Source organism: Sciurus vulgaris, assembly GCF_902686455.1.
Source record: "Sciurus vulgaris genome assembly, chromosome: 8".
Classification (NCBI taxonomy): domain Eukaryota; kingdom Metazoa; phylum Chordata; class Mammalia; order Rodentia; family Sciuridae; genus Sciurus; species Sciurus vulgaris.
The window spans coordinates 19,921,902-19,934,622 of NC_136468.1; the positions used below are offsets into that span (position 1 = coordinate 19,921,902).

The following is a 12,721-nucleotide window of genomic DNA, read 5'->3' on the forward strand; positions in this document are numbered from 1 at the left end:
CACAACATGTCAAACATTCCTTTTTAAATAAGAAAAGGGAAATGAAAATAGAGATACCTTATAGTGGAAGTTTATTCATTCCATATATAGATATTGACTAAATATCAGCATATGTTCACATGGGAAGAATGAGCTAACTAACTACCAGATCAACTGTACTATTAATTTTACATTGAAAATACATATTTTTGGTTTAATGCTCTGTGGGGCTGTGAGAACACCTGGCCTTACCCAAAGTAGATCCACAAAAGGTGGCCTCCATGGTAAAGCTGTTCCTGATTCCCATCTTCCACATTACCACCCTTCCTGTTCCTTCCTTGCTCTTCTGAACATTAAACTTGCAAGCTGGGAACGAAAACTGACAAAAAGACAATAAAAATGGGACCTGTTTCGTTCTTAGGAAGAAAGGTTGAAAATGAAAAAGTAACTGTAAAATCTGTAATTCTCACTAAAGCTCAAGGAGCTATTTTTCATTTCTTGACCAATGGAAATAATTCATTTAAAGATGACGTGTACATTTCTGAGAACTAGATTCTAATTCAAGAAATAAAATTTACTTCATCTTTATATAACATGTCTAGACCATCTGATAATACTGATTAATCAATAATTAACATAAAATTAATACAATATCACTGAATTCTTAATACTGTTTGGATGGAATCTTTATCTTTTTAAGTTCTAGGCAGGTTTTTAAACATTTTTAGAAATGAAGATTATTGTTATAGATCTCCAAAATAGACTAAATATTCTTTATTTTTATATGAAAGATCATTTGAAAGATGCATTAAAAATTGTCTATAAAGAGATCATTGTCTACCAAAGGATTTTTGCAGAAATTTTACTTTTTACTCAACATAATACAAAATTGATTTGTGCTCCATTCTAAGAAATTTAACACATGTAGAGATTCGTGTACCACCACTGCAACTGGGATTGAAATAGTTCTTTTTTTTTTTAATTGTAAACAAATGGGATACATCTCGTTTCCCTGTTTGTACATGGCGTAAAGGCATACCATTTGTGTAATCATAAATTTACATAGGGCAATGTTGTTTGATTCATTCTGTTATTTTTTCCCTTCCCCCACCCCTCTCACCCCTCTCTTCCCTCTATACAGTCCTTCCTTCCTCCATTCTTGCCCCCTCCCTAACCCTAAACTCTAACCCCTCCCACCCCCCATTATGTGTCATCATCCACTTATTAGCGATATCATTCGACCTTTGGTTTTTTGAGATAGGCTTATCTCACTTAGCATGATATTCTCCAATTTCATCCATTTGCCTGCAAATTTGAAATAGTTCTATTACCCTGAACAAAACGTCTCATACTATCCTTTGTAGTCACACCCTCTGATTACTTTTTGTTTTTCAAGATTGTCACATAAATAGAATAATACAGGACACCACATTTTGAGGCTGGCTTCTTTCACATGGGATATGCCTTTGAGATTTATCCACTTGTTGCAAGGATTCATTCCTTTTTATTGCTAAACAGTATTCCATCGTGTGGATGTGTGAAAGTTGATTTGTTCATTCACCAGTTAAAGGATATTTTGGGTTGATTCCAGTTTTGGAAAATTATGATAGAACTGATATAAACATTTATGTGTAAAGGTTTATATCTGAATGTTAAATTTTCATTTTTCTAGGGTATATTCCTCGGAATGAAATTGCCAGATGATCTAAATATATACATTAAACTATAAGAAAATGCCAAACTATTTTCCAAAATGCTATATCATTCTTCATTCTCCTCAACAATGAATGAGAATTCTAGTTGCTCCAAGTTCCTGTTAGCATTTGGGATGACTGGTGTTTTAAATTTTAGCCATTCTAATAGGTGTACTACCTTACACTGGAAGTTTTAACCAGTGTGTAAAGCAAGAGATAGAAAGAAAAGACAGACAGACTGGAAAGAAGAAATGAAACAACATGTTTGTCTTATTGTCTTAATGCCTGCAAGGTTTGTAGTGATATCCTCTCTTATTGTTGATATTGATAATTTGTGTCATCTCCTCCTTTTCCTCATCAGTCTTGATTTAAGTTTTCTCAGTTTTATTGCTCTTGACCAAGCTTTCTGTTTTAAAGATTTTCTTCATTGGTTTTCTGTTTCCAGTTTCACTGACCTGCTCCTATATTAATTATCTGCTTGTTTGGGGCTTGTTTTCTTTTTGTAGTTTCTTTTTATAGAAACTTAAGATTATTGACTTGAGATCTTTATTCTTTTTAAAGCACTGCTATTTTAGCTGAATTTCACAAAATGTGATATGTCATGTATTTTCATTTTCCTTCAGCTTAAAATATTTATTGAATTTTCCTTGAGACCTCCTCTTTGGACTAAGGATTATTTAGAAATGTGGTTTAATTTCTAATGTTTGGAGATCTTATTTTTTTCTTTTATTGATTTCTAAGTTAATTCCATTGTGTCAGTTGACATATTTATATGATTCCAACTATTTCAAACTTGTAAGGTTTGTATTAAAATAGGATATAATCCATACTTTTGCAAATGTTCTATGTGCATTTGTATATAATGTGTATTTTGTTGTTCAGTAAAATGTTCTGTAAATGTCCCTTGAAATCAGTTATGTGGTGGTTTTTATGGTTTGGATATAAGGTATCCCCCCAAAAGTTCAAGTGTCACGAAGTGCAGGAGTGTTCAGAGGTGGAATGATTATATTATGAGAGCTGAACGGACTATTAGGTGGTAGGGCTGGGGAGGTGGGGTGTGAGTGAAGGAAGCAGGTCACTGGAGGCATGACCTTGGGGATCATCTTATCCCGGGCTTCCCTCTGCTTTCTGGATGTCATGAGCTGAGCAGCCATCCTCTGCCATGCCCTTCCACCATGATGTTCTGTCTCACTCACCTCAGGCCCAGAGTGATGGAGTAACCTGAGTATGGATTGACCCTCTGAAACCATGAGCCCCAAATAAACTTTTCCTCCTGTAAATTGTTCCATCAGGTATTTTGGTCACAGTCACAAAAAGCTGACTCACACAATGGTGTTTTTAGTTCTTATATATCCTTGTCTGTTGTCTGTGTACCAATTATTAATTGAGAGAGGAATTTGATATCTCCAACTATAATTGTGGATTTGCACAAAGAGATTTTAAGGAGCATGCTTAAGAAAAAACCTAGAATGGACACTCCTCGCCCCCTTCTCTCTCTCCACATACATATATTAGTACTGGGGATTGAACCCAGGGGCATTTTACCACTGAGCAACATCCCCAGTCCTTTTTATTGTTGAGACAGGGTCTCACTAAGTTGCTGAACATGGCCTGGAACTTGCTATCTGTTTGCCTCAGCCTCCTGAGTTGCTGAAATTACAGGCACGTGCCATCATACCTGGCAAACCTATATCTTTTAAGCAAAATTTATATTATGTGGAAGACATATTTAAAACTGTAGACTGGTTGTATTATTCAAGCAACTGATCCATTTCATGTAAGAAATATGTCAATAGACAAATATTAAAATATCTTAATAAAATGGGATCATTTTATAGGAGTAATAAACTATACCTATGAGTACTTCCATGACTATAAAGGGACAGCTTTGGGTATTGGGGTTGCTTTCGCTGATCTTTCTAAAGGAATAAACACTCTTTGGGTAGTAAAGCTATGATTTCTGTACATAGCTATTCTTACCAGATCATCCTTTCCTTTTTATATCTTTGGATCCTAGTTATCCCCAGAAAACAATAAGTACTTCCCAGTAAGGTCTTTATAATTGAATTGTTTGATTGAGAACCTAAGAGGAAGTTTACAGAAATTTTTTTTTCAGTTAATCTAAAATCTTTAAAGAATGCTTAAAAAAATTCACATCTTTTGTAACTGAGTGGTTTCTACAGTCTGAAAATACACTATTCTCTTCTCATTCTAATTTCTCTATATTTTTGAAATACTTCCTGGTAAAATTCTAATAAATACACTAAGGAAATTATTATGTATTTCTTAAGAGCACATCTGTTAGCCTACATAATTTACCCATTGAATATATACTAAAACAATAAATAAAGATCCCAAAACTTGATTGATGAAAATGGTCCGTAGAGGAAGTTTCTGATTTGTATTTTTTTTTTTTTTTTTTTTGGTACTGGGGATTGAACTCAGGGGCACTCAACCACTGAGCCACATCCCCAACCCTATTTTTATTTTACTTACAGACAGGGTCTCACTGAGTTGCTTACTGCCTCACCATTGCTGAGGCTGGCTTTGAACTCAAGATCCTCCTGCCTCAGCTTCCCGAGCTGTTGGGATTCCAGGCATGAGCCACCATGCCCAGCTAGAGGAAGCTTTTTAAAGGTAAAACAGTGGTGGCATTAACAGGGTGGGACTATGGGAATTCTTGTCTTCTCATATTTTCAAATTATTGGTCACTGAAAAATTCCACATAGTTATTTTCTTATGGTGTCTAAATCAGTCAAAATGATTAACAAAAAGAAGGTTACTCGATAGATTCATTCCACTATCCTACATGGGCAACATTTAGTAAAATAAAAGAAAAATCTTAAAAAAGTACTTACTTTATCTGGACAATTTTTACTCAGCATGAATGGAAAGATTCGTTGCTGTAAGTATAATGCTTTGGATCTGTCGCTACCATCACAACCATACATGAAGATGTTCTCTTTCCTGCTATGTCCATGGAGATCACAATACAAAATAACCTCTCGTTTCTCCATCAACCTATCAAGAAGAAAAAGAACAAAGTACTAAATATTACCTCAGAATTTTCTATGGGTACAATTCTGGATTTATAAATGTAAAATCCAAATAATACAGTTTCTTATATCCTAGCTTTCAATTTTACTCTTATCTACACCACATATTATTATTAATATACATTTTTAAAAACATGTATAAGTTTCTGTTTGTTATATATAAAATCTGCCTTTCATAAGAACAAATTTACCTTACTCTGAAGACTTTGTCCCAGCAAGTTCTGGTCTATAGTTCTGGCTTTCTATTGAGCTGAGAAAACAGATCACTGCTGCTTTTGCGAATTACTTTTCACCTCGATTCTAGAGGACTGGAATGTCTTTCCCCTTCACCTTTATAAATGTAACTGCTACCCGCACCCAGGGAAACCCATCACTTCTTGCTGACTAACAGAGCCCATCTATTTCTCTCTTTTCAAACTAATGTAGCACTTTATGGGTAGCATTTCCTTGGCACTTGTCTAGAAGGTTTCCATATTTTTGATATTTAAACTCCTTATGGATGAAGACTACTTTTAATCTTCTAGATCAGCACATAATAAGTACCCAAATATTTGTTAAAAATTGAATGCCTGAGAAATTGGTGTTGAAACCAAATAATAGGTAATTCTTAATTAGTATGGTGGCTAAATATCATTCTGAGAAAAATGGTATCGAAATTTGAATTGAAAATTTTGTAATACATTTCTAAGAAATATATTAAAGACATTATTATACATTCTGTAAGGCCACAATCATAATTTAGCACTCAATGATTTTAAAACTATAAAAAATAAGACCCTCAAACTGACTAATGAAAATGACTAACAGAGAAGACTTATGAAAAATAAAAAAGTTATAGACATTTTTGTCTCTTTTTTATATTTTCAGATCTTATCTAGCATTATTATATTAATGAAAGTTGTACCATTTGTTGTTATATGTGGAAGGATAAATACTAAAATGAAAGGAATAGTAATATATAAAACAAAACTATTAAAATCTAAAATAAATTATTTAAAACACTGCTTTTATTAAAAACAATTCTCCTTTAAATTATAATGAAATTTCAAACTGAAATCTGTTATATACATTCATTCATTACCCTTATCTCATTTGTTGCCAAATAAATTCTAATCAGTAACATACTTCTGACATAAAGCCACTGAAAGATCACTGCAAATTTTTAAAATACTAACTAGATAAGCATGAATATCAAGTGAGGAAAGTGAAGAACTTAAATATGAAGTAGGCTGTGCATATTTAAACCCCAAATTTCTCAGTTTTAGCTTTTTATACATGAGTCAAAAAAACCTTCTACTTCTAAATAATCCATTCCTACAGAAATATTATTACTTCTAAAGTAAAATAGGATATTAAGGTATCTTACCTTACATTAATTAAAATACTTTTAGAGAATAATTTGGATTTTCTTCTTATCCACATGTAACTAAGATATGTAAGTATTTTATACTAAGTATCCTGAACTAAGATCTACTCTCTCTTACTCTAATATGATTTAAATATACTTACTCTTAGATCTACTTACAGCTGCTCACCTTTCCACACAAACAGGACCAATTTCTTATTTTACTTACCTTTGATTAATTGCACTGAGTTATTTCTCTTTCTTAGAAGTCTTCTGAAACTCATTGAATAGATTCCTGCTTGTTACCTTCCTTCAAGGCAATCTAAGAACTGAGACATTTGTCCTTAAAGACAAGCCAACAGGTGATGGTCTGTAATCCATCATGTGTCATGCAGGGAAATTCAATGAACTTTTTTCTTTTTATACTTGACGATTCATATTAAATGCATTTAGAGTTCAATGTTCTAGCCCCTATTCTGAGCATGTTAATAATTTTCTCATTTAGTTCTCTCAACTTTGAGGTACTGTTACTCCTGTTTTATAGATGACAAAACTGAGACTTAGTTTTTTTTTTAAATTGCACAGTTAGTAAACAATATAAAAGGAATTTCAGTATGATATGCTTAATTCTTAAATCCCTGCTCTTTTTTTTTTTTTTTTTTTTTTTTTGCAGTACTGGGGATTGAACTCAGGGCCTTGTGCTTACAATGCAAGCACTCTACCAGCTGAGCTATCTCCCCAGCCCTAAATCCCTACTCCTAAACAAAAAAGCTAAGAGGCTTAGAATTAGGAATGGGTGTTCTCTTACTCCAATAAACCTCTCTACAGTAGCACGTGTCTATTCCTCATTATTGTTACCATGATCCATCAAGGAATTCACCTAAACAATAAATAATTAAATGTTGTATATGTTTTATTGTTCTAGAGTCTTTGGAAATTTTAAAGCTGTTCAGTTTTCCTAGGGGCAATTAAGATGACGTTCATGCAAGTTTAAATAACTATGTAATCTGATAGACTCATTCAGCAATGTATGATCAACACAATGGAAGGCTCTGTGAAATGCAGTTAACATCCACTTAAAAGGGATTCAAGAATCCCACTGTAGACATCAATGCTACTGTTAGCTTCAGCAAGCAACCAAATTTGGGATATGCAAATTTAACTATTATTTTTACAGAGTCATCAAAACATTCTGGGATCTATTTCATTATTTAAGGGAAAGATATTGAATCCAGTGGCATAATGCCACAAATTTATAAAATCGTTTGGGAAGAATGGGGACAAAATAAGGTTGTTTCAAAGTACCTTAAGAAAAATCAAAGTAAAATGAATGGGGTTGTGGGAACAAGATTCTCTCTCTCTCTATATATATATCTATATAGACACAATACCTTTATTTTATTTGTATGTGGTACTGAGGATCAAATCCAGGGCCTCACGCCCTGGGCGAACGCGCTACCACTGAGCTCCAACCCCAACCCGAGCAAAATTCTTACTACCAAGTTTACTAATCAAGCAGAGATAATTTGAGTCTTCTTTTACCTATGGACCATGTTCCGTGTATACCAAACGGAAGGAAAAGAGTCCTTCAGGAGGGATGTGTAATTGCGGTTGAGGTCTCGTCCAGCTAAGGAACACCGGTAATTTCCCACAATCACTCCATCTGGATTCAGCATGGGTACCACCTTGAAGATGAAAGTGTCCCGAAGCAACTGTGCATCACTTGAGTCTCCTAAAATATAATCTAGGAAGCCTTTCATGATCCAAGAGCTGTTGGTCTCTCCCGGATGGACCCTTGCAGTCAAAATCACAGCCTTCCTCTTTCTGGAGTCAGAGTTCTTCAAGGGCGTGGTGATCGTTAACACGTACACCATGTTCCTGGCAAGCGTGTGGCACAAGACTCGAATTTTACAAAACTTTGACCGTACCGGGTCGTTATTGATGCCAGAAAGGTATTCTTGCAGGTTGGTGTAAGTGTATGGATAGCAGTGAGCAAAGTAGCAGGTATCCTTGTTGTGTGGAAACTGAAAGGTCCACGTAAGGGAGAAAAAGTGGCGGCCTTCCTGCCCCAGGTTATTCCTGTAATACCTGATTTGGTCTCCTATTCTCTGCCAGCCAATGTTATGGGCCTTGGCCTCTTTGTCAGAATAGAACAGTGGGCGCATACCCCGATTATAAAGACTACTGGGCTTGGTGAAGTTGACAATAGTGAATCTGTAGGCAGTTTCTGCTTGGGTATTAGTGACTTGGAAATAGTACCACTGGGTGTGTTTGTTTGTGAAGAGATCAGGGCGCACAGTCAACTGGTATTCATATTCTGCCCTAATACACAAGAAAGGAAGGGGAAGAGCACATAAGAAGGTAAAAGTGATATCTGAGTTTAAGTTAAATGAAGAAAATTATTTTATTTTTATCTATTTTACATATCCACAGAAAGATTTTTGTGGGATACAATGTTTACTTAGGCAGTATCCAATAGCAAGTCATTCCAAAAGATAAAATTCTGAAATTTTCTCTTTCACTGGCTGAAAAACAGCTTCTGTGCTAATTCTAAATCCTTTGTATTTCTTTGTGCTCAAGAGAACACAATAAAAACATGGGCTTTGGTAAAAAATTATATATTTCAAAGCAGTTGTTTCCTATAAAATAAATGATTCAAAAGAAGTATTGATAACAAGAAAAATCCATTTGTCCTTTTTTGCTTTAGACATATTTCTGTTTTCTAATCATTTCAATTCTGGGGATATGAAGTGATTTTCACTGAGAGATTGACGATCACATAGATTCACAGATCACATATAAATTACAAAATTTGAATTCCTTCAGCACAATAACTTCTTTAGTACAAGGACTACATTTCATAACTATGTGAATCCCAAACTGAAGTGGTGGTGAATCCCACCACTGAAGATGATGTTAAATAAGGCTCTTCCACAAAACTCATGGGCATGATTTCTGCCTCTCTTGAGCCCAGGGCAATGGAGCTGGCCAACCACGGACTGAATCTCTGAATTCTTGGGACAGGAACAGTACAGGAAGTTGGAGCTAGATGATTGCCCTTCTATCTATACGAGGGCACAGTGAGAAGGCATGGTCTATGAAGAAGATATAGAAGTGGGCCTTCATCATATTTTGAATCTGCAGCTACTTTGATTTTGGACTTCCCAACCTCCAGAACTTGCTGAGGATAGAACCCAGGTTCTTTTTCATCCTAGGCAAGCTGTGAACTACACCATCAGCCCAGAAAATGTTACTGTTAAGAGATGTTTAATTTTACCAAAATAGTTTTCTACATTTAATGAAACAACTATATCGTTTTTTTGTTTGAAAATATGAATTAATTTTTAAAAATAGTAAGTATTGCATGTATTTTGTTTCATAGATGAAATGCAACAATTTATTCAACAAGCATTTATAAATAACATAACTCAGGAAAAAAGTAAATACAAAATTATATTCTAGATTACCAAAATTTTAATGTTTATTTATATTATAATTTAATTATTTGTATTTTGATTAATCTTTATGTTGTGAAGTCCAATGAGTATTAATTTGCTAAAGTAGAAATAATAAAGAAAAAAATCTCTACTCTGACCTATAGTATATGAAAGTTTTTATATTTTTCTTAATGAGCTGCTTTTATTACAAGCAAATAATATTTGGATGTGTTACTCTGAGACAGAGTATGGGATTTCTATTATACAGTCAATGTTTTATATTATTATTATTATTAAAGAAGAAAATACAATTATAAAAAGATGTTAATAAGGGCAAAAATATTTCACTGGACTATTGTTTATATAATACAATCTCACCTGATTAGTTGGGACTTTTTTTCCTTTACCAAGTAACTTTTTTTTTAATGTACATTTGAGTACAGGTATAAATTATGACCTGGGAATAGGTAAAATAAATGTAGCAAATCTTCATATCTCTAATTAGCACCTATACTTCAGAAATTACAATTTTCTAATGAGAACTTCAATGTATCTAATATAAAAAATAATATATATAGTTGATGGTCTAGTCCCTCCAATAAAAATTATTAAAACCTACACTTTGACTACCTTCTGTAGATTACCACTCTCAAACCTTGCTTCGAACATCAAAGTGTTGTCACAGTTGTCCACAGGTGGCTTCAAGGGTGTTCGGTTGCCTCCAACTCGGGAATACACAAAACAGGGCTCTTTATAAGCTGGTAAGAGAATAGACCATCAAAGTAGAGACATGTCTGAAGTGTGCAAGCTATTCTGCATAGAGTTTGGAACTACACTTCTACAAGCATGAAGACTGTAAATTTAAAGTAATTTGTTACCAATGTATACAGATTTGGATTGAAGTAAAGAGAATCTAAGAGTACTTAGACTAGAAAAGCAATACCTAAATTAAGTTTATATATTTTTCATATTAAAATATTCATTCCACTTCTGCTGAGTAACTCATCCTGAACTTTCCCTTTCAGTGTAAATGACTGTAAAACTGAACATAAAATATGAGCTCCTTTCTTTACTTTGGACAACACATAGAACAGAACTATACAGTCACTGAAAAAACATAAATATATGGAGTGAGCCCTGATTTTCTGCACAGAGATACTTTCTGGACCACAGTTGAGGGAGGTTGCACTTAATAACATGACAGTTTTGTTGAGTTGTGGTAAGACTGCTTATTTTTTGGAGCTGCTGAAATTTGTAAGGCAAGGCACCAGAGAGAAGAAAGTGATAGAGAGGGAGAGCCTCAGCAATCTCAACAGAGGTTCCCAGTCTTTTACTGAGGGTATAGCTACAGGAAGGATGAGACTTAGAAAGACAAGAAGAAGTACCACTGAGGGCTGAGATACCAACATACGGTTTGGGAATATACTGGAATTCCAATGTATTCATGGTGGAAATATTTCCCAGAACACCTTGGGTATTCAACTGCAACTCCAGAAAGTCTGTACCCTAGGTATAAGTACCATATTCACATGTAAGGGTAGGTTAAGATTAAGTATATCCTAAAAATAAGCCTGCCTGCGTGTTCTACCACTGAGCTGTATTCTGAGACCTTTTTATTTTCTATTTTGAGACAGGGTCTCCCTATATTGCTAAGGCTGGCCTTGAAATTATGATCCTCCTGCCTCAGCCTGGGATTACAGGTGTGTGCCACCATGTCTGGCCCTTATAACACACACACACACACACACACCTGAAAGAAGCAAAATGATTTGCCAGCAATTTAACTGCCTGCTAGAACAAAATTCAACATAAAGTTTTATAAAAATGCAGACTCCCTACAACAACCTTTCACAATGTCCTACATATGATAAAAAATATGAATCATTCAGAGAAGCAAGAAAAATGTGTTCCATGAGGAAGCAACATACACTTTCTGCATAGGAGTACTTTCTAGATTATAGTTTAGCAAGGTAACACTTAAAGATAATACGATAGTCTTGTTGAGTTGAGGAGGCAAGGTTGTTTATTGCTTGGGGATACACTCTATACTGGAATTCCAATGTATTCATGATGGAGATATCTCCCAGAACACTTTAAGTATTCCAGAAAGGCTGCACCCTATGTAGTAGTACCACATTCAAAAGTAAGGATAACATAACGATAGCATAAAAACAGACCAACCTTTTTTACTTTTCATGAAACAGCCAGAGATAATGCGTACATTCTCTATAGAATGTATATTATATATTTTATTATGTGTTATTATATATACTATATTATGTATATATTACACATATTATATATTATAATATGTATGTATTCTACAGGCCCCAAGATAACCCACATGTTGAAATTAATAGAAAGAAAAGAATTTTTTTTATATACCAGGGATTGAACCCAGGGGCACTTAACCACTGAGCCAGATTCCCAACCCTTTTTTGTATTTTATTTAGAGGCAGAGTCTTGCTGAGTTGCTTAGGACCTCACTAAGTTGCTGAAGCTGGCTTTGAACTTGTGATCCACCTGTCTCAGGCTACCAAACCACTGGGATTACAGGTGTATGCCACTGCACCCAGCAACAGAAAAGGATTTTGAATATATATACAAAAACTTTTTTTTTTTTTTTGTTTTTGTTTTGCAGTGCTGGGGATTGAATCCAGGGCCTTGTGCTTGCCAGGCAAGCACTCTACCAACTGAGCTATCTCCCCAGCCCAATGTACAAAAACTTTAAGGAAAAGATAGAGCTAATGAGGTAACAAATAATCTCAAAAAAGGAAGGGAAACTATAAAAAATAACCAAATAAAAAAAATAACCAAATGAAAATTCTAGAAAAAAAAAAAAGATGTGAAGTGTCATGGGATTATTTGAAAGGAGAGTTTTCTAAATGATAAATACATATTAAAAAATCTAGGGTAACCACATAAAAATTTAAAAACAGGTACACATGATAAGGCAAAATAGTGGGGACAAATGGAATAAAAATATACTCAATCTCAAAGAAGGCTGAAAACAAAAAAGACACAACAGATGAGATAAATACAAGAGAGCTAACAAGATGATAGCTGTTAATCCAAACACACCAATAATTATATTAAATGTAATAAAGTCATAGATTTTCAAATTTTATAAAAAGTAAACCCCAACTATATGCAGTCTATACCTCAAAACTTTTAAGAATTTAAATAAAAGTACAGATTAAAAGTCAAATG

General features: G+C 34.2%; 1 protein-coding gene across 1 annotated transcript in view; it reads right to left on the bottom strand.

Moving 5' to 3' along the window:
- Positions 1-12,721, bottom strand: part of AGBL3 (AGBL carboxypeptidase 3) — a 76,924-nt gene that overhangs the window by 44,543 nt on the left and 19,660 nt on the right. Inside the window, exons 5-8 of the mRNA XM_079150178.1 lie at positions 10,131-10,269; positions 7,617-8,396; positions 4,532-4,694; positions 232-358 (exon numbers count right to left, since the gene is read on the bottom strand). Coding sequence (XP_079006304.1) covers positions 232-358; positions 4,532-4,694; positions 7,617-8,396; positions 10,131-10,269 — 1,209 coding nt within the window. The remainder of the gene's footprint in view (positions 1-231; positions 359-4,531; positions 4,695-7,616; positions 8,397-10,130; positions 10,270-12,721) is intronic.